The sequence below is a fragment of the Cladophialophora psammophila genome (assembly GCF_000585535.1).
Source record: "Cladophialophora psammophila CBS 110553 chromosome Unknown aczJe-supercont1.1, whole genome shotgun sequence".
Classification (NCBI taxonomy): Eukaryota; Fungi; Ascomycota; class Eurotiomycetes; order Chaetothyriales; family Herpotrichiellaceae; genus Cladophialophora; species Cladophialophora psammophila.
Window position 1 is genome coordinate 3,191,705 of NW_006912922.1, and position 23,586 is coordinate 3,215,290.

A 23,586-nucleotide genomic window follows, 5' to 3' on the forward strand; every position below is an offset into this window, starting at 1 on the left:
TTTTAACGGCAGAGAAGAGACGGAAGGAAGCATATCCGCTTTGTCTCTATGCACACGGCCATTGTCCGGTATCGGATTCTTTTGCCGGCTTATTGCCCGTCCAACTCCTTTCGTACGACGATTGTTCCCCTCACCCAAGTCAAACACTCGAGGATATTCACACCTATTTTCGCAAATACGTACTCCTGATAGCTCGAGGCTGCACTCTTCCCAATCTACCGTTTATTTTCTCTCGAGAAGCTTCAAGAACAGCCATACGGTAATAATGGCGGAGACTATATCTCATCTAAACGGCGCAACCACTGCCCAAGGGCCTCAAGTAATACCAATCCAGACAACCGAGGTCCCTACATATACAATCATCCAAGCAGACGGTGTCTACCCCGTACGCTCTATCCTTACCAAACAACCCTTCTGTGCGCCTCTCGAACGATGTTTCAACTGATACCATCAATTTTAGGATGATGTTGTGGAACAGGAAATCTTCACGGCAAACCCACCGCATCCCTATAAGTTGAACTATGTCTCAACCCACCTGTTCCCGACCGGCACACCTCTTCCAAAACCATGGTCCTCTATCCCCAAGGACTTACGAGACCAAGTCGATGGAATCATGGTCCTTAAGATGGGGTTCACGGCTGAGGACGTCGAGTTGTTCCCAAAGCTGAAAGTGTGAGTATCTATTTACCATTCCCCTTGTCAGTAGTGCGAATATCTCAATGTCGTAAATGGGTTGGGAGCTTACACGGGCGGTTCAATTGTTGATAGGATAGTCAGAATGGGCGTCGGGTATGATCGCCTAGACCGAGTCGCGCTGGCGAAGAAGAGAGTCACAGTGTGCAACGTGCCAGGTTCGGCTTTTCCCTCTGCGTCTTTCGTCTCATGTTGTCTCCCCGTCCCACCCCCTGACGCGACTTGATGGGGAGCTCGCTCACTCACTCTGTGACACGGGGTGACCTGCGTAGACTACGGCACAGCCGAAATAGCAGACCACGCACTGTCTCTCGCGCTCTCTCTGCGGCGGGGGGTCCTCTTGCACCATGACCGCCAGCGCCAACCCTACGTCTACCCGTGGATGTACATCGACACTCCACTCGTCTCGCGCATCCAACAGGCTACATTCGGCATCTTGGGGCTTGGGAGAATCGGGACCGCCGCGTGTCTCCGCGCAAAGGCATTTGGCTGGAACGTCCTGTTCTACGACCCGTACCTGCCCAACGGCGTCGACAAGGCCCTGGGCATCGAGCGCACAAAGGACATCACCGAGCTGTTTCGCAGGAGCACAAACCTCAGCATCCACTGTGCGTGCACGCGTGAGACACGCGGCATGATCGGCTGGGACCTGGTCAAGCTGATGCCGCGCGGCTCCGTGCTCGTGAACACGGCGCGCGGCGAGGTGCTGCAGCTCGACGCCGTGGAGCGCGCACTGAGGGAAGGCATCCTCGCCGGCGCGGGCCTCGACGTCCTCCCCGAGGAACCCATCCCCGAGCACAATGTCCACCCACTCATAAAAGCGTACCGCGAAAAGGAAGAATGGCTGCTCGGCAGGATGGTCCTCACCTGCCACACGGCATTCTACAGCCCACAGAGTTTCGTCGACATTCGGGTCAAGAGCGCGCAGACGATGAGGGAGGTCTTGATTGATGGGTTGCAGAGTAATGTTATTACACCGGATATGCTGTAGCAATAGACATACCTCAACGGACGCATGCATCTGCTATCCCTTCGCTATCCGGGCGATGTGAACCTTTTCATTATCGTCGTTGGAGCATACATATATATATATATATATCTCTCGCGAGAGCATATGTACATTCCTGCCATTACGGACTTACTATGCATTAAAAACTAGCCATGGGGCGAGGCACGGGCGTGATCACCATTGCCTCAATGTTCCCCGTCTCTGCCTGGCATTCCCACTGAAGAGGGTCCCGTCGTAGTCTGTCCCATTGTTGGGGTAGTCGATGGTGTAGTTGGCGAAGCAGACGTAGTCGTAGTTGCTAGCGTCGTACGCGCTGGCCTGGCTCTTCAGAAACGAGCTCAGCGGACACATGCCATCGCTGCGGTTGCCGCAATACCCGCCGCGGATGGTGGACAGCGGCAGGATGCCGTTGTTCAGCCGCATGCGGATGAACTTGTGCGTCGCGTCGCTCGCGCTGTACCCGTACTGCGTCGGGTAGTACTGCGTCTGCGACGAGTTCTTAGGCACGGGTTTGCCCGAGCCGCACCCAATCACTTCTGTCACCAGCCGCGCGGAGAAGGGCGTCAGGTGCGACAGGATGAAGTGCCGGTTCGGGTCTGGCGGGTACTGCGTGAGGGAGGGCGGGTCGCGGAGGTAGTCGAGCGAGGCGGCCGTGAGCACTGAGATGATGATGTCGTCGTGCGAGAAGTCGGCGTAGAATTTCTGCCCCAGCGGGAATGAGCGCGAGTTGTTGGTCAAGCTGCTGTTGACGCTCGAGTTGGACACCGTGATGTACTGGCTCTGCAGCCTCGCTAGGAGTTCTTGCAGGTACCCGATACCCTGGGCTCGTCCCGTCGGGTTGCCGTATGAGTAATCGTAGAAGTACTCGATGTCCAGGGTGCTCTCGAACCCGGACCATTCGTCCTCCGTGAACAAGGTGCAGAAGTCGGACCGGCCCAGATAGTTGGACTCGTACGCACAGATGCTCCTAGTTCCTCGTCAGCTGAGTGGTGTAAAACACAACGGGGCGAATGACATACTGCATGGCATATGTGTCGTTTATAGTAAGATTAAACCCACTTGGAACGTATTGAGAAAGCCGGCTTTGGGCGCTAGACAGGTAGAGTGGCAGGTAACTTAACAAATCGAGATCTCCCAAGTACCCGGTGACTGGGTTGTTATCATTGAAGCACGAGTCGTAGGATGCCAGGGTATTGTTTTCGGTTCCGCCCTCTGGGACGATCACGACATTGAAAGGGTTGGAGAAATTGGCCAGGGACGGATCCGGAGTGAACTGGTAGCTGGGGCCGAAGAATCCCAGTGCCCAACTGATCTGGGTGTTCTCGATGCGGGACTGTCCCGTTGTCCTCAGCGTCAGTTTGGGTCGGTTGGTACCATTGCCGTAGGTCGCGTTGTACGCCACTTGTCCCTGGGTAGCATTGTAAAGCGTGCGCCCATACCGGTTCCAGAAAGTGACACCGGCCATGAAAGACTGGGAAGCACCAATTCCAGTGAGATAGTCTCGCGCAAGCTCATAGCGGTATGAATTCAAAAAGCCGAGCGGGCCAGTAAACTGGGAGGAAGACTTGGTTTGAGTCCAGTTCATGACCTTGGCGGCAAAGTTCGCATCGTTTGGCCCGTCGTCAAAGGTACCGCCGGGGAAGCGAGCACCGTGGCGTTGCAGGAGATGAGCTTGCTCGACTTGACATCCATCTGGCAAGCCAACATCGCTCACGCCAAAGTAGTCCTCAGCATTGTCCGCGTATGGAGTGATCTGGCCCCAGTATTGCTGGACGATGGAAATGTCAGTAAGAAGGTCCGACGACGAGTTTGTGCTGGTCTGGCGTCGTTCGCGTTGGCGGGGAGTGGGCGACGAGGCTGCAAGAGAAGGGAGCGCAGCCAGCAGAGCCCAACGGAAATACATTTTGCTTGCACTGTCACGGTTAGCTCTGCAGGGAAAGGACCAAATGGCAGAGGAGGAGATATGGCAGCAAGGTGGGAAGAGAGCTTTGGAGCTCTTGTACTCGGTACCACTGCTGAAGTGCTCAGAGTGCTCCAGCCGTCGAGCCGTTGGAGCTTGCGGAAGGCGCTGGTGACGACAAAAGAGCCATGGCCGTCATAGGCAGCCATAGGTAGAGCCATAGGTTAGCCTGCAGCTTGCAGAAAGCTTGTAGCACGTCACCGAATCGAAGGGCAGGTGTGACCAGGCAAACCTTGGAGAGCAGCGAGGCAGCACGAGCCGGGAGGGAAAGCTGCAGGAAGGTGGTTGCGAAAGGGAAAAGGCGGCTGTAGGAGCTGCTAGGCGATGGAGTAGGACGATTTGCTGCAGGGTGGTGGTGATGCCAATGGGGAGCTTTGTGAGAAATGTTTGGAGAAATGTTTGTCCTTCTCTCGCGTCTTCTGCGCAGCCTGATCCGGCGATCGATCTACACGTGGCTCCTCAGTCCTGGCCGATTTGACAAGCTTGTTGCTGAAGCTGTCAATGAATGTATCAGTGCTTGTCAGATAATCTAAGATGGTATAGAGCGAGAGGTCCCCAGGGAGTACTGGGTACTGTATGTACAGCATCATAGGTTGGGTTAGAATCTGTGCCTTGACGCACTCGATGATTCTCCTAGGTAGGTAGGCTTCTGTTTCCTGGGTAGAACTTCCATCCATTCCCTTCTCTTCTCTCCTGTCTCTTGTCTCGGGTGCTTTCCGGCCTGGAAAGAGCTTCCTTCTTCGTCGGTGCCGGCGATGTCAGCTTCATCTTCGTCGGCACCATCGGTTCTTCTTCTGCCACCCGCTACCTAGGTGTGATGGTGGTGGCACTGAGACACTCGAATGCCATGGTGCGAGGTGAGCGGAGGAGAGGCAAGGCAAGGGCCGATCCCGTAGCACAGGCGTCTCTCGTAGGATATTCTCCATAGCATGACGCTGGCTTGACAATTGCGTCAAGTCAAGGCAAAGCCCTGATGCCGTCAGCGGCTCTGGCTGCGCCTGGGGTTCACGTCTCCGTGGGCATCGTCTTCAGTATCTGCGTGTGCATCAGAGCAGGATAGATTGGAGAGTGAATAGGAGTAGCTAACGAGCCGGTACCCGTACAGACACGCGTCCCTCGTACCTCGTAGAAAACAGAGACAGTGGCAGGTTGAGAAGAGACGACAAAGGTGGTCCGCACTTTGGGGGGGGATTGCTGGGCACTTCCCCCACCAAATGAAACGCAGCCACGCAGGCTCATCAAATCCCAACCGCCCAGCTGCCCGCCCTGCAGTGCGCTGCTCCTCCTTCACCATCATCACCACCATCACCTCATCTATTTCTCCTCCAATATCGTGCTCTGCACCTGTCGGCATGCACGTAGTTGGGCTCTGGCCTCATCGTTGGCTCGACTCCATATCTTACGTGCCACGAACCCTTGCCCTTGCCCTTTGGGTTGCAACCTCAATGCGAGTCCCCGTCACAAAGCATCTTCCCTCGTTGCTGAACTCTATACCCTCGCCGCATTCCTGAAGGTTGGTTTATCTGATGGCATGACGGTCTCTCTGATGCGTTGTTTGTCTTGAAATCCGGAAAAAGCATGGATGCTCGAGCAGACACGTCGTCGGGCCGCTTTAGAGGGCAATGGGCATTCCTTTCCGCGCCTGCGCCTTCGCACCATGGATCAAGGTCTCTCCCGCCATCTTCCAGCTACCTGCGAAGTGACCACAGCAATGTTTCCCCTCGACCGGCCGCCCTTCACTTCCACCAGCTCAATGCATCCCGCTCCAGCCTAACCAGGCACGCTCAGACCCCGTCCGTCGGTGGTCGCTCGACTACAACTAACCTTTCTCAACCCGTTCTCGTTCGTGTCCATTCCGACGATGCCTCTCTCCAGATCCGCCCACCAAGGCCGAGGCCCAAACGCGGCGTCATGAACAACGAGTTGCCCCCTGTCCACGAATTCAGCTTTCGAGGCATCTTGACTGCAATCGAAGAGGACATTGAAGAAGACATCAATGCGATATCTGAAATACTCGGGAGGAGCAGACTGGTGTTGGCAGACCAGCATGACAGTCACTTGCCTCCCCAAGGCGAGATCAGGGCCATGAGCAGCCCTTTACAGGCCGTGGCTGAGGCAAGCGCAAGTAACGAACGCCTGGCCGCCGCAGCAGATGATGTTCTTATCCTCCGGGAAGATGCAAGTCTCGTCGACGGAAGTCACACTGGCTCCTTCGCATATGGCTTGCTTGAGAGACTACAAGCTGTCCCACGAACCAGGCGCATGAGAAGTGAGACCTTGGGCGCCGTGCCCTCGAGGCCGGGGACAGGCTCAATTCGCCATAATTCGGCGCCACCAATTCTACCGGATGTGCCGCCAGTTGTGGAAGACCACGAGCGCCTTGCGCTGCCTGGACTGTCACGCTCGTCTCGCCGCTTACTTCAGAGCTCCGTAGCGGAAAATGAGGTAGAAGAAACGCCGTCCAGGGCAACCGATGCCGTGGTGTCAGAGACGTACCTGTCCGCCGGAGCAAATGCAGTCATGATATCTGACCCTCCTGTCGTTTCAGAAGGCGGTCGCCACTATCCACTGTACAGTTATGACGACAGCGGACTATTTGAGGGACCCGTCCCTCCTTGTCCGCCCCCACCCATGACTCTGCGGGAGAGATTGCAGTCGTTAATTCCTAGAATGGAGTTGCACAATTTCGTGCCCTGGGTTCATGGACATACCAGCCGCGCCATGAGTGCAGAGTCCCAGCTTCGGGAAATACTCGACAAGCACCAACGGTCGCGAGAATCGCGACCAAATTTGGAGACAGCCGCAGAGAGCTCGGAAATGTACGAATAACTTCTTGGACTTCAATCAACGACGGAGGATAAAAATCTACTTCGGCGTCACTTCCATCTGCTCCTGACTTTGCGCAGTGATCATTTCAGATTGGAGAGCCTTGCTGGCAGACATATGGACATTTTTCGCGCAAGCGCGCTAGAGATAACAAAAATAAGAGTCTCGAGCCCACTTCTTCAGTTCTGATGAACCTACTCTCTTTCCTGTCTCGGTCTCGATCCTGCTCCCAGTGCCAACGGCAACTGGCGGCTCTACGCAAGAGATAGAGAGCTGAAGCTTGACATCATCCATTTTCTGTCTCTGCAAGACTGCAACAGACCTTATTGTTTATCGGCTCAAGCCGTCGGGGGATCCGAACTATCTTTTATCAGCACATATGGCCTGTGAGGCTCCAAAAGCAGTGTGAGCCCTAGGCTCAGAACCGCCACGACCTCCCTTTTTCTTTTTGTCTCGCCAACTCTCGGTGTTCAGGCAGATATCCAGGACAACAATCAACTGCTCTTGGGTGCTACGTTCGCTGATTTCGTCTGATCCTGCCTCTGGGGCCTCTGTCAGGGGTTGCTCTATGGATAGGATCTCTTTTCGGTGCGACGGATACAGACCTAAAAACTGTTGGCATGCTAACAGGAAAGGAACTGCATCTGACCATGAGGCAGCCAATGATCAGACATACCACGGTGCAAAATGACAGGCCTTTAATCCGATATCAGATCTCAATCACTCGCAAGAAAAATTATCGGAATATGCTGATATTACCATCGTCTATGTGCCTCACCAAGGTGACCTTGAAGACATTGGGAAACTGCTGAAAAGAGTGAAGATAGCATCTGCCTGCACGCCTCGTTCTTGGCCAAACGACGAGTTGCTGAAAATGAAATTGGGAGAGATGTGGTAGTCCACATGTACCACGATGAACTGCGTTTACCACAACTGAGTACAGAGTCGGATAGATCTGCATCCATGCCGACAGTTCTTCGAATGAATCACGCAACATCAACTTCAGCGAGATAAATCTCAACAATTTCGCGAGCACATCCAGAGCAAGAGTTTTGGATGATGTAATCTGAAATTCCCGTGCAACGCATGAGAAGATGGGTCATGCCATACTCAGGCTCCCGTCTGATAGCGAGAGACTTTACAGAGTCAGGATTATAGATCCCTCGTCTACAATGATATCTCGGACTCGCGGTCATCAGTCGTCTATTATGCTACAAGGGGCATGTCGACACGTTCATTCGCCCCTTAGCCGAGAACAAAAGCCATACGAGTCAATCCGATGGCGTCTGTACTGACTTACGTCCACTCTCTCGCCTTATTCGAACTTGCTGAGCAAATGAAGGGTTTGGGCGTACAGTCTCAAATATTAAAGACAACAGAACAATCTTTCCATATCACAGCAGACCACATGTTTCCGAACTTCCAAAGTAGTGAATGGTTCCATGGGCAAGTTCTAGATCTATCCCTGTCCCACAATTCATCTTACCCTATGCCGAAAGAGATATCTATGTCTAGCCAATTTGCAGCAGGAAGCACCAAGGACGAACCAGTGAATGTGGCATCACTTGACCTTGATCAGCACCGTTTTAGTCTCCAGGAAGTTGTTCAGACTGTGCCCGAAGCCTTCCCTACCCACACCACTGCTCTTGAAGCCGCCGAATGGCATGTCTCTTGCTGTCGTTGGACTTGTGCAGTTGACGGCGACTGTGCCTGCTTCCAATGCCTTGGCAAACCTCATAGCCCGGTTGATATCCTTGGTATATACAGCGGCGTATAGTCCAAACTCGCTGTCATTGGCTTTGGCGATCGCCTCCTCCTCAGTTTTGAAGGTATTGATATTCACGACGGGTCCGAATATTTCCTCTTTCATTACCACGGCATCTTCCGGCGTATGCAAAAAGACTGTTGGTGGTACAAAATAACCGTGTTGAGTGGGCTCCGGAAGACCAGGCACATCCTGTGTGCCACCGAGGGCAAGTTTCCCACTCGACTTTCCAGCTGCGATATATTTGTGGACCGTGTCATATTGGACAGAATCGGCCTGCGGGCCATGATTGGTGTTGGCATCCAACGGATCGCCCGGGGTGACTTTGGCAAACTGTTCCTTGAACGCCTCCACAAATTTATTGGCAAGTGTGTCTTGGACATATATTCTGCTGTTTGCCATGCAAACTTGGCCACTGTTGAATTGAATGCTATGCTTGGTCTCGTTGACGGCATCTTCAAGGTCACAATCATCAAATATGATAGCCGGCGACTTCCCCCCCAGCTCGAGGACCACATGCTTGAGGTTGGACTTTGCTGCCGCTGCCTGGATGAGCCGGCCAGTTCGACACGAGCCAGTGAAACTCAGGGCCCGGACGTCCATGTGCGAAGATAATATGGCCCCCGACGTCTGACCGTGTCCGGATATGACGTTGATCACTCCTGGAGGGAACCCGGCCTTCTCGATCAGAGTTGCGGCTTTGGCAGACTGAACAAGGCAATTGTCAGCAAGGTGTCTCTGTACCAGATTGGACTCTTCTGCCTGCACGTCACTTGGCGGTCGTGCGGGCATTGGCTGACGGACCTACATACCGTCAATGGCGCTTTCTCGCTGCTCTTCAAAACAACAGTATTGCCCGCTGCAAGAGCCGGAGCAACCTTGTTTGCGAAGAACACAAGCGGGACGTTCCAAGGGATGATTGCGGCGACAACTCCATACGGTTGTTTGAATGTCATGTTGACAAAACCCGGGGTGTTCAAGCTGCTGACGCCCTGCGCCTCGTACCCGGCCTCTGCATAGTGCTCAAACGTGCTTGCGGCGGCTTGGTTGTCGAAATACGTTGATACTGGCCGACCCATCGAAAGGGCCTCTAAGCGAGAGAACTCCTCGCCGCTTTCGACCAACAGGGCTGCCAGTCTTTTGAAATACATGCCTCTGTCGGCAGGAGAGAGTGCAGACCATGCTGGAAAGGCTGCTTTGGCGGCGGCTACAGCCGCATCAGTGTCCTTTTCGCTAGCCTCATGCACTAAAGGGCAAAGATTAGCATTGGATATCATTTCCTTTGTGCGCCGATGTCGGTGATTTACCCTCAGCGACAACTTCCCTTGAGGTTGGTGATCTTATAGGGAACGTTTTTCCATCTGACGACTCAACAAACTATGCCAATATCATTACGGCCATCTGCAATGTGTGAAAATCCCGAGTACATACCTTGCCATTGATGAATAGCCTTGTCTCTATCTTGTCAGTGGAACCCATCTTGACTTGCTCAAAACTGGCGAGTGCGACCTTTGTTTTGCTGCAACCAGCAACGTCGATGACCATCAACTTAAGAGCACTAAACAGTCACAAGTCATTTCTAAGCGTCAACAACATTTTAGACACTGCCGACCATGGATGGAGATAAGCCTCTGAACTCTCCACCGGAAACGGCACCCGAGGGAGCCGGCGAATACCCGACAAAATGGTACAGTACTCCGTAAATCTCGAATTGAGAGATACAAGTGGGGCATGGGGCTGGCTGGGGACATGGATGGGGCTTCCAGTCGCTCGTACGCCTTGTCGTCCACTGAGGTATTCGTTCGATTTCCAATGGGCACCACTTCAACCTCTCGACAATGAATCTTAACTCCGAGAAATGTCTAGACATTGTCACCTCTAGGCTTACGAACACCTCCGAAACAGCAAGACTAAGCCCGGCCATCATCAATCCATTGAAGAATCCATCTATAATCGGCCGCAAGGATACGGACGTGTCGGGCGATTGTCATGCCGGTGTATCGCAGAAGAAGCAGTTCATGAGAGCAGAGTAACCTGCAGGAGTAAGAAATATGTCAGCTGTGACCTTCCGTAAAACAATTCCACCCGTTCATATGAGTTGAGCATCTCTGTCCTATTGTTCAATCCTGGCACTTTTGTGGCTACCGTCTACGCTATTGGATGCGGCGCCATTGACTCCATTGTGCCCATTTCCACTCTGCCCATTCTCGCCCAACTCCCTTGCGCGGATCTGCCAGGGTAAAGGTTTATTCGCTGGCTCAGCTGGTCCAATATCGCCCGAGTCGGACCTTCTCTTCTGCCATTCATCGATGTCTCTATGGTCGACGAAATTCCCGTGCAAGCCCAGCTTCAGTTTGAAAGGCAGGTGTATCACCGCCAGCGGCCCTTTGGCCACGTTTAGTGCATCCATAATGACGATGTCGTTCCGAAGGACGTCAAGATGGTTGAGTAATGCAATGAGATAGCCTTCTCCCTCAGCACCTCCCTCCTTAGGTATGAATGCGGGCTCTTGAAAGGTCGCGGTCGGTCCCCCGAAGAAAACGTCCTCAGTCCTGTCATCCCAACTGTAATGGCCTAAGCAATTGAATAAGCCTCCTGCCGGCGAGCCACATTTTACAAAATCATAAGGCTTCGTCGGGTCGACTTTTGCCTGCCAAAAGTGCTTGTATTTCTTGGTCACGAACCGGTCGTCGATCCGGGAGAACTCGCCGTTCGTCATCCAAGTCTCTGCGGGAGTGACTCTTGTTCCTGACTTGGCTTTGGGGTCAAATATCCATCGAGTGGTCGGACTTCGCAGTTGATTGCGCTTGGCGAGGGGTCCTTCTTTCTCATTGACAGGTGGGAAGAAGAAGAATACATTGCCGTCCGCGACTGTGAGGTCGAAGACAATGTGGCCGTCTTCATTCTCATAGCATCCTGCGATATGGCCATGGAATCCTGTACATGACATTACTCAACATGCCAACGCAATCAAGATTTAGAAGATCATGCACTCACCGTTATCAGCCCTAAACCAAACGATGTCCTCTGGTTTTCCACCCCGTCTAGGAACAACACCATACCACTGGTCTTCATTTGGATCCCACGCCCAGTGGTTACCTCCGTTCTTCAGCCTATCCATGCCCGTCCACTTAATGGGCGTCAACGGTAACACCATGTAATTCTTGCTGACACCACAGTCGTGGATCATTCCGCAAAATGGGGCCTTATACCAGCATTCCTCGGTCTTCTTGCCATCTTTGTCCATCGTCCAAACTACAATATCGTTCGAGCCATCATGGCCATCTCCGCCAGCCTCATATGCAAAGCACAGCATTTCTCCTGTGTCTGGGTCGAACTTGGGGTGCGCTGTAAAGGTAGGTGTGAGGATTTGTCCTTCGAAGTCGTATCGGCCGATTGTTTCCAGAGTAACGGGGTCCATGATATACGGAGGGCCATCTTCCTTGCTTGCCAGCAATACACCGCGCCAGAAGGTAATGTTCGTGTTTGCCGCCGTCCGGATCACGCCTTTCACCGTCTCGTTGTCCGTGAAGGGATTCCTATACCTTCCAAAGAGGGCTTTTCTCGCGCTTGTCTCTGCTTTATACCGGTCCGTCTGAACATACCGTTGTTTAAAGTCCGCGTGACCATTCTGGATCCTTATGGCGGTGACGCTCCCGTCGCCGTTGAAATGGATGTCATCCTCGAATATGGGCGGAAACCGGTGGTCGGGCTGGATGCGGTAGAACGTACCGTTTATCTCAGGCGGGATGGTGCCCGTGAATTCCAAGTCGTAGACGTCTCCTTCCAAACGCGACGGTTTATTGAAGCCCTGAAAGACAGGCGTGTCTGGGTACCTGACCTGGTCGGTGGCTCTAATCCCGTCTTTATAATTGCTCGAGATGAGTTGAGGAGCGAGATCGTAGATGTGTGCCATTGTTGCGGCGAAGTCGGCAGCGAGGCTTGGGCAAAGACCAAAAAGGAGGTATGGGCAAAAATAGGTGGTCTTGTTTTCTCTTCTCCCTCTTCCACCTCTACCATTACATCTTCTTCACCATTATCGTCTTATTCTTCTCGCTCACTCCTCCACGGGATGTAATATCTAGATATCATCCATTCCTTTCACTCTCTGACGCTCGTATGTATTAGTATGTATGTATGTAAGACGTCTCTCTCCTCCAAAACCAGCCTGTATCAGTTAGGTTTTTGCGATTCGACCGCCCGAATCTGGGCCCGTAACTTTGCATGCTCGACCAGGGCGACCCGTCATCAATCCGGCATGTGGGCGTACACAAATGCAACTGCCGATCGATCTAACAGGGTTTCTTGCTTCGCCGCCACCACCACCACTTCCCCCCTCCTTCCCCCTCCCCTCCCGTCTCGGCGCAAGAAGAAAGAGGGGGGCAGAGAGGTACAAAACGAGAACCGAGAAAAAGAAATCCATTATCAGATTCGGGAGGTGGAAAGTCTGGAATGGCCCGCGGCGGCGGAGTCCTGTTTCCCCCCTAGTCATATCTCCAGCTCTTTTTTGTTTTTCTTCCACACACGTAACTAGTCTGCATGGGTCTCGCGAGATATTCCCCCGAGTTGGAAGCTAGAGAGTTGGCTAGCTAGCTGCCTCCGCTCTGTGTGGAGTATGGAGTGCGGAGGTGTTTGTCATGTGTGACTACATAACTTCTGTAGATTACCCCCGGATCCTCGTGCCCTGGACTTGAGACCTCAACTGGCGAAGCTGTGTCTTAGCGGTGGAAGGTCCCTTCTGTTTGTATGTAGTGTGTATCTGTGACCAACTACGTACAAGAATGCGGGAGAGGTGTTTTATTTTTGGGAGGCTTCACAGAGATTTTGTAGACGATGGCCGATGTCGTTAGTTAGGAAGAGAAAATGCAGTGTTTTCAGGTTTAATGGCTCTCTGGTGCTGCAGCGAGTTCGGTCCACTTTGCATTCCGACTACTGGGTTCGATCAACGCTGTAAATTCCTGACTGGCCAGAGCATATCGGTTCATATGGCGGTTCCCAGGCTAGCCGCAGTCCCTCCGGTCACCGCGCAATATGAGCACTCCCAGCGTGCCAGTCTCCAGGGCGGCCATGGTCACGCCGGTGTGCTATCCGCAATCTCGCCGTTCTCGACCACGACCGTCTTTGCCGCTTCGGCCTCCTTCTCTAGCTGGTCCTTGGGCAAGGCAATGCTCAGCGGCGGCAAGCTCGTGCTGACGTCCTCCCCGTACTTTGGGGCGCGCAGATCGTCCGGGCTCACCATCTGTCCGGTGACGGGGTGTGCGTAGTGGAAAGGCACCACGCGCGTGTCAGGCCACAACATCTTCTGCTCGATCAGCTCGTCCGGACCCATGGGGTCGTCTGGAAACGTCTTAGTCGGCCAGGGGACGTAGTTTTTCTTGGTGTGAGCCCATCCACGCTCAAAGTCGGCGTGCCAGAAGGGGAAGTATCGGTAGCGGAAGGGCTTCCACACCCCGTCTTCTTTGATGTACTCGTTCTCGTACAGCCCGCCCTCCCACCACTGCGCGTGTCCCCGCGGGTGCTCCTCCTGGATCGACTGGTGCGTGCCGGCCGACATGAGCGCGCGGATGCGCGCCCACGCCCTCGTCCCCGAGGGGTCCACGTCCACAATGTCCTGCATCATCGGGTGGTCGAGCAGGAAGCCGTGCACGGGCCCGTTGCGGCCCTTGACGAAGTGCGTCTGGAACCGCCCGATGTAAAGGCGCCGGATGCCTTCCTTGCGGCGGTAGCGCGAGCCCAGGAATTCGACGTACGCGTCCGGGTGGTTGGAGAACATGTCGACGACCTAGGTTTAAAACTGCCCGTTAGGTTTCTGGCTCTTTCGGCTTTTCTTTTCTTGCAACGTCTTTGCGTGGCTGGGTGGCAAGAGGGAGCGGGATTCAACTGACTTCGTTGTACAGACACTTGTCAAGGTAATATCCATATTTGAAATGAACCTTTCTGATTTCCGCCTCGTCTGGAATCATGGTCGCCTGAGCAACATTTCTTCCCCTTTTTTGGTGTTTTGCTTACCCTCGACTTTTTGCAGTTTGGCATGCAGTCTCTTGACTTCAGCCTTGAGCTCGGCGAGTTCGGCCTCCATTATGTGTCTGTCTGTCTTCTATTCCCGCTAATTCTTTTTCTTTTTCCCCCCCCTTACTAAGAGTCGTGGATCGAAAGAGCAGCTGAAATACAGCTTTGCCCGAAAAGGAGTTATCTTCAAAAGGCCCGGCAAAATTGAGGACCTATGTATGGCTCAACTTGTCCTCGTCGTGTGGTCCTCTCTTTAAGAGGGGGGGATTGACCTTTTGTATCATGCCGCCGTCTCTTCGAGGTATGTACTCCGCAATTGTCGCCCCGAACAGTCGAAATGGGCCGTTCTCCAAAAAGAGCGAATGCCCCATTTCGAAACTTCCTGGGGTCCCGCGGTGCCGAATGCTTGCACAAACCAGCTCCTCAGAGGGTACATGCAGGGCCGGGAGGGCCCATTTGAAGTCGGCGTTTTTGATTGATCCGTTGTTGGGGATGGTTGCGTGCAGGGACGTGAGCATGGATTGAGGACTTCTAGAGTCCAGGAGACTCCCAGAGCACATTTCAGGGAGCGCGTTAATGATGAAGCTGCGGCGGTACCCTCCATGCATTATGGGGGGCCTGATGCATTCTCATGATGCCCAAGGGACAGTCACAAAGCGCTGTTGTTTGCTTTCTGGGCCGTAATAACTCGCATGTCTGCTTGTTCCCCTCCCCAGGCCGGCCCAGGACATAGTCCTTTCAAGCGTGTTAACTGCCGAAGTAGCAACCACAGATCCACCCACTCTTCTGGTTCGCTTGGGCTTGAAACAGTTAAGGATTTTCCTCCATCTTGGGATCGCCGTTCTTCTCCCCCGCAACCCCGCTACCCCGCGTGGGGTCCCATACTTCCCGAAAAGGGGGCAGACGAGGCTGTGGAAACGAGAAGTGTTTGACAACCATTCACTTGTTGTCCTCTCTCCATCAGGTATTATGTGATAATCTTCTATTCTCTTATTTCGAGTCCTCGCAAGCTCGTCAATCATGGGGTCCGAAGCAAGAACATCTCCCGTGCGCGGAGCTTTGCCGGCCCTGTGACAAACATACGTATGTAGCGGCCTTGCATATTTTTCCATTCACCGACTTCCCAATATGTCTTTCTTGACTTTCCCACCAACCCACACTTTGGCCAGATTCCTATCATCCCCCGTCATAACCCATTTCTCCCAGGCTCGCCTGATACCCTCGGGGGTCTGGCTTTCACCGTCTAGCATGGTGTGTACCGCATCAAGATGCTCAGACTCGCGGCGGTAGGGGTCACTCATGTCGACCAAGATTGCATCCAACTGTTTTCCAACCTCAAACGACCCGACTCTGTCCTCCATCCTCAAGACCTTTGCACCTCCCAGCGTCGCCATGTAAAAGATCTCTTCTAGCTTCAGTCTCCCCTCCTTTCCCCCCGACAACATTTCCCGTGCATTGCCCACAATCAAAGCGAGCCGCATTGCGTCCATGATACTGCACGAGAAGCCACCACCAGAATCAGTGCCCAGTCCGATTTTGGTAATCCCGCCCGACAATAATTTCCGGATCGGGGCTGCCATGAAGCCACCGCCGACGGTGGTGTTTGAAGCTGGGCAGTGGGCTATACCACAGTCCCGCAGCTTTATTTTTGCCTGGTCGGCCTCGCTGAGAAGTGTACAGTGTGCAAGCACTGAATTGCGGTCAAATAGCCCATAATGCGCGTATAAGTCGGCCTCGCAGCTGAATTCCCCGTACTGTTTTAACGTGGCATCGATTTCTTGTTGAGCTTCGCAGAAGTGAGTTTGATTGGCGATTCCTTGTCCCGCGCTATAGGTGTGCTCGTGCTCCTTGGCCAGTTTGCCCAGCTCGGTCAATGATTCTGGCGTACAGCTTATTGCGAACCGGGGTGTCAGGATCGGCCTGACAACGTCTCCTTTCTCGTCAACGGCTCGACAATGCTGAATAATTTCTCTTGTTCCTTCCACCGCTTCCGCGGTATCTTCTCTGTAGTATTCCGGGTTGGTCTCGGTATTATCCATGCACGTCTTGCCCACGAACGCACGTTGGCCCTTTTCGAGACACACATCCACGAGAATCTTCGTTGCTGGCGTGTGCAGACTGCCGAAGTAGCACGCGGTGGTGACGCCCTGGCGGAGGCCCATCTCCACACACCTTGCGTAGACTTGCTTCGCATAGTCAGTGTCGTGGAATTTCGCCTCGTGTGGGAAGGTAATCTGGTCAAGCCAGTCCAGGATATGGAGACCTTGGCCAAGGCCGCGCATCGAGAATTGAGGTGCGTGAACATGAGTATCGATAAAAGACGGGATAAGGAACTGGTTGGGAGATTCCAGGCGAACGACAGGTATACAAGCATCAGGATGGTTGATCAACGCCGGAACTATACCGTCCAGGCTTCGGCCATCTTCCGTCGGGAAACGTGGATAGATGTGGCTTATCTTGCCTTTGTCATTAACGATGATAAGTGTATTGTCAAGAACTTCAATCTCTGATGGGGAGCGAGAGTGTATCAAGGTCCCATAATAGGCAAATGGGCCTTCCATAACTGTCAAGGCAGAGGATGCGTAGTTCGTTTGTGGACCGAGAGCATGAAAGAGTTGCTGCGCACTCCTCCGTGCCTTGTTGAACCATGTGCCCCACTGTACGAGGTACGGGCTTGGTACGGGGTAAAGTTTGGGCAAAACAGTGGGCCCTACCCACTTAAGGCAACTGAGCCGATGGGTCTGAGAACTGAGACAACTTGTGGCCGATCTTTGCCCATATTTGGTTCACCTGCCATTACTGGGTACTGGAGTACTCCTTAACCCCTACCCGGCACAGCCTTGCGCTTCCACGAGCCCCTTCTCTCCCCTTTTTCAAATGCTGAACTTATTCAGCCTTGAAAGACAAAAAGGGTTTCAGAGACGGCTGGGCCACAATGATGCTTGCCTGAGCGGAAGGAGATTGCGCCTTTGGCATCCACATTCAAGGTAGGCGGCAATTTCCCGGGCTTGAGCATTTAGCATTTGCATCTGTCGGGTCAAGGCTGCCCAGAGGATGCCAAACTCATTCTTCTGTTTGCCATCTGATTCAAGCTTCAAGCCGTCTTTCAAATATGATGCCTCATATCGTGATAGATGGCTGACATCGCAGTCTTGATTTGAGACAAGTGACAAGGAGGCTCAGCACCGTGCTCTGGCCCGGGGCAGGGGGGGAGAGACATATCAGATTGATGGCGGCGAGGCGGACACTCCCTTCTCCGTCAGGCCAATTCTATCAATCCGTCACCCTCCATGTCATTCCGGTAAGCTGTTTTGGCCTGGAGCTTTGACCTCTTCGTCTCGAGCTTTTTCATCTTGAGCTGGTTGTTTACAATTGGCTTCTTTACCTTTGGCCTCGTTACCTTTGACTTCTTTACTTTCGGCCTCTTCACTTTCGGCCTCTTCACTTTCGGCCTCTGTCTTGAATAAAATTTCCATTTCTCGATAGTAGGTCTCTTTCAACTGCTTCATAGCTTTCAAATACATCCGGTGTCTCTCCTCATTCAGCTGTTTGACTTTTTTTCTCAACTTGCACTCGAAGAGAGAAATGTTTTTCATAATATGATCAAATTTCCTCTGGCCGGCCCTCTCTATTTTATCATATTCAGCAGCTGTGGCAGAGAATTTAGTTGCCTTCTCGATGAACGCTTCTCTTTTGAGAGCAAATGCTTTTTGTAGCCTCAATTCTGCCTCAGCCGCCTGTTGTACCTTTTCGGCCTCGGCTGTTTTCATGGCTTCTAAGTGTTGAGCTCTCCTTTGTACTTCTTGCTCCCTGAGGAGCCATGCGATGGTGGATATTGTTGGCTCTGAGGAGGGCCATGCTAAGAAGCTGTAAGTCAAGATCGCCTTCTAGTAGAAGAGGGGGCCTGCCTTGATTTATTGGGAAGGGAAGGTCGCTTAGTTTAGATTCGCCGCCTCTACTGTGACCTGAACCGCACCTAGGCTGTGATTTAGATTGGTTGTCCTCTGTTGGTTTCTGTTCTATAGTCTGATCGTTTGAATTGTTGCCTCTGTTGGATTCATCTTGTGAATTCTGGTCTGTGTTAGAACGCAGTGATTTCTCTTCAATCCTTTCCTTAAATGTCTGAATTTCTTCGATCTTTTTGTCAATCTGCGATTGGTCCTTGACGACCATCATACTTCGACCTCCAGAGTTCCCTCGGAGACCCATTCTAGGTAGAATAGTCAGACGTTGGAACTGACTCAAGCCGTATGCTGGGACGAATAATACTCACATTCCGAGGTTCATTAGTCCGGTCCTAAGGATCGGTTCGCCAAACCGTATTCCTAGAGGGCTTGTTGGATGCACGACGGTATTTGAGTCCGTCGTGGCTGACCGCGCGCCAATTGCGGTTTTATAACTTGAACTTGGTGGCGGATTGTGGTCCATTGTTGAATCCCTGAGCTCTTAAATATCTTGAGAATCCACAATAGATTATATCTTAAGAATAGCTAAAAGGAAGCAAATAAGACACTCGGGTCGAATAGCGATGGCTCTTTAACACTTGTGTCAGTTGCTGCGCTCAAGTCTAATCTAGAAAGGCTTTGCGGCGATTAAATGCCAAAAAGTCAGTTCATCAGAATCCTTAGATCTCATCCATTCCTGTAGTTATACTGAAATCTCGTTACTCGCAGACGCTATGTCACACCACATCACACCATTTGTCGCCACCATACAAGACTGTACTTGTACACACCACCCCAAACCGCTAAAACTAGACTACACCACACCATTATAAATACTACACGGCCACATACATAGGGATTATCTTTTGGTCGGTTTTTGTATAATAAAGCTATCTCGACAATTGTCCCCAGCCGCATTCAACGGAATATCGGTATACTGATCCGGCCGATGTCATTCCTACGCTCGTTATCAAAATTCAGCCGTAAGAGCGATGTAGAAGCTGAAAACATGGCTGCAGAAATCGGAGCAGGATTTCCAGGCCTCGCCCGCCTTTTGGACAGCGACAAGGATAAGTTTTTGATGGTGTTCAACCGCTTTGACCGCCTAGCAGTGCAAAACCTAGTGTATCTGCAAAGCGAGCTCTATCAACTTCAAACTGAGCTGGACGCTATGGACAACGAAGACTTGAGGTGCTCTCCGTACGAGTCTGATTTTGTTTCCAAGGAGTTGGCCATAAAGAGTTGGAAAAACTTGAGAGAAAAAGATGTAAAAGCGATAGAAGGAGTTCCGGAGACCATAGAGCAGCGGAGAATGAAACTGATTCGAGAGATCAGAGCGACTTTGAAAGAATACCGTGAGCTTTCCAGCAACCCTCTCAACCCGAGATTCGCTAACATCTCATGCAGGAGAAGCAATGCTGCAACAGGTGCAAATCAACAATCTAGACAACCCCTCCGACAAAACGCACTTCGCATTAACCGAAGAGATCGAAACGCACAAGGCAACGCTAGGATTTCCCGATGATGCACAGGCAGTGTACGCGAACATTGATGAACTGCTGTCGCTCAGGAGCCCTGTTTTCCAAGACAGTCTGACTTGCTGGGTCGATACGCACTTAGAAGAGAGATTGTTCAAGGTCAGCTTGATCTGCTTCCAGACATCTTTTCGGCCGTCTAAACACACAGCAGCACGAACCAAGCAAAGGGGTCGTTTCCTACTACCAGCATGCGCAACTGAGCAACACAGCCAATTCCATCTATGTGGGAATCGCTCTTGCTTGCATGCTGCTTCCAGTCTTTGCACTCTATGCCGTTGGGAAGTATGCCTCCGAGAGCTATGCCGGGTGGATTGAACTGGGCCTAATTTCAGCCTGTATCGTGTTTTCCCTCATATTCCTCAGCAAAGCGGCCAATCTGGGGCGTTCGGAGATATTTGCCTCTGCTGCCGGGTAAGTGGTTCTCTCTCGTCTTATGGCCTCATGATGACCAGGCTAATATGGCTGTGGAGATATCTGGCTGTGCTTGTCGTATTTGTGGGACTCAATCTGCGTTCTTCGTAATGCACTGAGTATCTGTACTCAATTTCTGTTTGCAACAGGGCCCAATGGTGAGTTCTAGCAAGGGGAGGCTTCTCTGTCCGGACAACATCGACGACATGCTGCCATCCCCTTTGTACTCCTCATTCCTTAAGAAGCGATGCGATCGGTTGGTGCTGCGGTTGATAAGTAGACGAAACTCTTTTCACAATCACAACTTTAATCATCAAAGCCAGAACGGAGCTAAGCACAGCCTGGGATCAACAGCTCCGGCCCTCACATGTACATATACGGACTATACCACTCTTGGGATACTAGAGAGTCGGAAAGCCTTGGCCCTTCTCTATCACCACTTAATACCGTTAAGTCCGTGTCGGATCATTATATTGCTGCCTTAATAGTTCAAGTTCAAACAAGAGTAAAGTATCAGATCTTGACTGCTAGAAGGCGAAATTACTCAGCGTCACAGCAAAGGTGTTCTGGCTAACTTGTCTTCGATATACTTCTTCACCACCCGACGCGATGGCCCAATCAGCTACCCTTACAGCACTCACTCCACGCGAAGCCGTCGCAGATGCTCTCCACCGCTGCATCCTTGGTCTCGACAGCAATGACTGGGACCTATTCGAATCCGCATGTTTGAAGGACGAAAGCGTGACTGTTGTTGCCGGTCCGAACACTATCCAGGGCTGGACCGCGATCAGCGAGTCCATGTCCAGGGTCTTCCTCCTGGTCACCACACATTTCATCACCAATATCCGCGTTGAGCTGAAGGATGTCGCGGACACGGCGTCCATGACCGCGCACGCAGTCGCGTATCACGTTCGGCCAGATGATGCATTCAAGCCGGAGGATACTTCGTACACGGCGGGGTGTTTGTACTTTATGGATCTGGTGAGGGACAGCAGTGATGGCTTATGGAAGATAAAGAAGTGGGAGATCAAGATCCAGTGGACTTCTGGTGATAAAGCGGTTCTCCACGGATGAGCTTTAATCTTGGCCCTATGAGATGCAGTCTCACGTGTTTGGCCAGACGGACAGGTGTTGCAAATCTCTTGATGGAACAGTATCATGTCCGATCCCTGCCAGTTCTTGTTTGGATGTTTAGTTATTTTGTCCACTGGCGACCGCTGGCAGGCGAGACTTAAAGACATCCAACTCCGGCGTACTGTATTCGGACAGAGCGCCCAAGAGCATCCACTTGTACCAGGAACGTCAGGAGGTCCTTTTGCTTCCATGGGTAGGGATAACGTTGACTTTGGGCTTTCTCTTCCTCGGAGCGTCGGCCGAGTGCGCCGTGCACGATCCTGGAATTTGGTGCGCAGGGCTTCGCCGTGATCTGCTAGGGCATGGAATGGAGTTGGAGTACTCGCTTCTTCCGGAAGATCTTGCGCTTTGCCTAAGTTAGCTCACATTTTTGCATTCCGTAACAATTTTCGTTGGCACGCCGAGCTATCGTGCATGTCATTGACGGTATCTAGCTCCACTTAGAGTCTATCACTCAGTCGCTTTCTTCGTTCTCCCCCTTCAGTCGCTTGCTTCCATCGTGGTTGGTGATCGATATCCTCGAAACCAACAACCATGCAGTACATATGGGGCCCAATGCACTGGCGCCTTGGTTTCTGAGTTGTCCTTGCGCATCATCTCACAGATGGTGATTCGAAGCGCCTGCGCCAGGTTCAGCACCATCACTTTCACCCGTGGCTTGGCCTCAATCTGCGTCCGCAGATTAGAATAGAATAATTCGCTAAATCGTCGCGCAGCGGCGCTCTCGACTGGCCAGAGCGTCCCAATGACGGATGTTGCCCCAGCATAAAGAAGTGCTGGAATGATCCCAAGAGGCTCATCCCCCGCCGCAATGTCTTGGGTGCCAGAGTCGCAGGCAACAACCGTCACATGTGGAGCGGAAACCTGCATGTCAATGTCAAAAATGTCTGATACGGTGAGATTCTTGCTGGTGTTTGAGGCTTCGGTGGCAGATAGATGTGTTGTGTCCGCTAACGCTTGCGCTTCTTCTAGACCTCCGGCTAGGACGAGGCATGATCGAAGGACGTCACGTTTGTTGAACAGTGCATGTCCATGATAGTGGATCCAGTCCGACGAGGCTGCGGCTTCCTTGAACGAGGCTTTGCTTACCTCCTCCGCTGTCCGGACTTGAAAGACCATCGTCTTTGAGAGGGTTTCTGCGTGCTTGTAGATTGCGTCGCGCTCGTCTCGTCCTCGTGCACCGTCGCTTTCGTAGACCGTAAGAAGTGAAGCACGGTCGTTCGGATGGGAAGGGTTTGTGGCCTGGGATACCGCTCTCATGTATGCATGACGGAATATGGCTGAACTGGAAGAGTAGACAATGAGATTTCGCTCAATCAATGTCTTATCTCCCAGGAAAAGGGCGTGTATCGGTATGTGATTCAGAATGCCAGACGGGGACAAGATCAATAGATCTTCTTCGTTTGTCAATTGCAGGAGGTCATTGACCAACGGTCCAAGTTCTTTCAATCTCGCCCGAGCGGACGCTTCTCCAAGCGGTGCCTTTGCTTCACGAGGGTACACGAGTCGACGCTTGATCCAGGACTCGATGCTGCCTGTGGTAATATTCAGCTCCCGCATAGTAGTATCACCATCCAAGGCCCTGACGAGAACGACAATCTTGGTCTCAGATGACGGTCGGTGTGGTATATACCACTCCACATATTTGACATTTTCGCAGGTCCCACCGGACAAGTCGAGGGCCTCACCGAGTGCTACCTGGGAAAAGCCAATATCGAAGGCGCCTTCACGAATGTTCAGCGCTTGTGCTAATAGCGGGTGCTCTTTCATACGAAGTCGAACCTCCTCAGCCTGCCGCCTTGCATTGAGGTATTCCAACGGCCCCGTCTTTAGAGCTGCCGCTCCAAGGAGACGCTCTTTCTCGAACAAAGCATGAGCTTCACTGTCGGCTTTAATGGCCGCGAGGAGTGAGACTGGCAACACAGCTCGGATGCCAAAAACATCCGATAAGCTCCGTGCCTTTGACTTTTGAACCCATTGCCAGGCTGCGGCTGCATCGTCGGTGATCATGCAAGCGGTGAATGCATTGTCGTATAGTTTCCGGTACTGATGCCCAGATATGATCATTCGCTTTTCGAGGAGAGATTGCACATCGGACGTCATTGCGACGCTGCGCCTAATTGCATCGCAGAAGTTTTCGATCTTTTGGGCCTCCACCAGCCAATATTTGAGCAAGTCCACCTTACTATTGAATTGAAATGCACTCAGTAAATCAAAGAGATAGTTCAGAGAGGTGATAATCATTTCGGAGCCGCCTGCCTGGGTGTAGAGGCTGTACGCTCCGTTCGCTTGCATGA

The 23,586-nt window shown here is 52.3% G+C and overlaps 12 protein-coding genes across 12 annotated transcripts; 5 read left to right on the top strand and 7 right to left on the bottom strand.

Moving 5' to 3' along the window:
• Positions 1-265: 265 nt before the first annotated feature.
• On the top strand, positions 266-676 carry A1O5_01120 (uncharacterized protein; the record flags this gene model as incomplete). Its single annotated transcript, XM_007741739.1, has 2 exons — positions 266-385; positions 461-676. 2 exons carry the CDS (start codon positions 266-268, stop codon positions 674-676), a joined length of 336 nt encoding a protein of 111 aa, XP_007739929.1.
• A 102-nt stretch (positions 677-778) lies between these two features.
• A1O5_01121 (uncharacterized protein) lies at positions 779-1,684 on the top strand (the record flags this gene model as incomplete). Its single annotated transcript, XM_007741740.1, has 2 exons — positions 779-851; positions 966-1,684. 2 exons carry the CDS (start codon positions 779-781, stop codon positions 1,682-1,684), a joined length of 792 nt encoding a protein of 263 aa, XP_007739930.1.
• Positions 1,685-1,876: 192 nt separating this feature from the next.
• On the bottom strand, positions 1,877-3,605 carry A1O5_01122 (uncharacterized protein; the record flags this gene model as incomplete). Its single annotated transcript, XM_007741741.1, has 2 exons — positions 1,877-2,669; positions 2,722-3,605. The coding sequence occupies 2 exons, from the start codon at positions 3,603-3,605 to the stop codon at positions 1,877-1,879; spliced, it is 1,677 nt and encodes a 558-aa protein (XP_007739931.1).
• A 1,635-nt stretch (positions 3,606-5,240) lies between these two features.
• Positions 5,241-6,491, top strand: A1O5_01123 (uncharacterized protein; the record flags this gene model as incomplete). The annotated part of the gene is made up of 1 exon (XM_007741742.1): positions 5,241-6,491. One exon carries the CDS (start codon positions 5,241-5,243, stop codon positions 6,489-6,491), a length of 1,251 nt encoding a protein of 416 aa, XP_007739932.1.
• Positions 6,492-8,049: 1,558 nt separating this feature from the next.
• On the bottom strand, positions 8,050-9,732 carry A1O5_01124 (uncharacterized protein; the record flags this gene model as incomplete). The annotated part of the gene is made up of 4 exons (XM_007741743.1): positions 8,050-8,961; positions 9,066-9,499; positions 9,561-9,630; positions 9,685-9,732. The coding sequence occupies 4 exons, from the start codon at positions 9,730-9,732 to the stop codon at positions 8,050-8,052; spliced, it is 1,464 nt and encodes a 487-aa protein (XP_007739933.1).
• A 634-nt stretch (positions 9,733-10,366) lies between these two features.
• A1O5_01125 (uncharacterized protein) lies at positions 10,367-12,169 on the bottom strand (the record flags this gene model as incomplete). Its single annotated transcript, XM_007741744.1, has 2 exons — positions 10,367-11,190; positions 11,251-12,169. 2 exons carry the CDS (start codon positions 12,167-12,169, stop codon positions 10,367-10,369), a joined length of 1,743 nt encoding a protein of 580 aa, XP_007739934.1.
• A 1,155-nt stretch (positions 12,170-13,324) lies between these two features.
• On the bottom strand, positions 13,325-14,332 carry A1O5_01126 (uncharacterized protein; the record flags this gene model as incomplete). The annotated part of the gene is made up of 3 exons (XM_007741745.1): positions 13,325-14,035; positions 14,139-14,206; positions 14,263-14,332. The coding sequence occupies 3 exons, from the start codon at positions 14,330-14,332 to the stop codon at positions 13,325-13,327; spliced, it is 849 nt and encodes a 282-aa protein (XP_007739935.1).
• Positions 14,333-15,374: 1,042 nt separating this feature from the next.
• On the bottom strand, positions 15,375-16,823 carry A1O5_01127 (uncharacterized protein; the record flags this gene model as incomplete). Its single annotated transcript, XM_007741746.1, has 1 exon — positions 15,375-16,823. One exon carries the CDS (start codon positions 16,821-16,823, stop codon positions 15,375-15,377), a length of 1,449 nt encoding a protein of 482 aa, XP_007739936.1.
• A 732-nt stretch (positions 16,824-17,555) lies between these two features.
• On the bottom strand, positions 17,556-18,471 carry A1O5_01128 (uncharacterized protein; the record flags this gene model as incomplete). Its single annotated transcript, XM_007741747.1, has 2 exons — positions 17,556-18,129; positions 18,239-18,471. 2 exons carry the CDS (start codon positions 18,469-18,471, stop codon positions 17,556-17,558), a joined length of 807 nt encoding a protein of 268 aa, XP_007739937.1.
• A 744-nt stretch (positions 18,472-19,215) lies between these two features.
• Positions 19,216-20,159, top strand: A1O5_01129 (uncharacterized protein; the record flags this gene model as incomplete). The annotated part of the gene is made up of 3 exons (XM_007741748.1): positions 19,216-19,561; positions 19,614-19,843; positions 19,896-20,159. 3 exons carry the CDS (start codon positions 19,216-19,218, stop codon positions 20,157-20,159), a joined length of 840 nt encoding a protein of 279 aa, XP_007739938.1.
• Positions 20,160-20,764: 605 nt separating this feature from the next.
• On the top strand, positions 20,765-21,229 carry A1O5_01130 (uncharacterized protein; the record flags this gene model as incomplete). Its single annotated transcript, XM_007741749.1, has 1 exon — positions 20,765-21,229. One exon carries the CDS (start codon positions 20,765-20,767, stop codon positions 21,227-21,229), a length of 465 nt encoding a protein of 154 aa, XP_007739939.1.
• A 540-nt stretch (positions 21,230-21,769) lies between these two features.
• A1O5_01131 (uncharacterized protein) lies at positions 21,770-23,584 on the bottom strand (the record flags this gene model as incomplete). The annotated part of the gene is made up of 1 exon (XM_007741750.1): positions 21,770-23,584. The coding sequence occupies one exon, from the start codon at positions 23,582-23,584 to the stop codon at positions 21,770-21,772; it is 1,815 nt and encodes a 604-aa protein (XP_007739940.1).
• Positions 23,585-23,586: the final 2 nt, after the last annotated feature.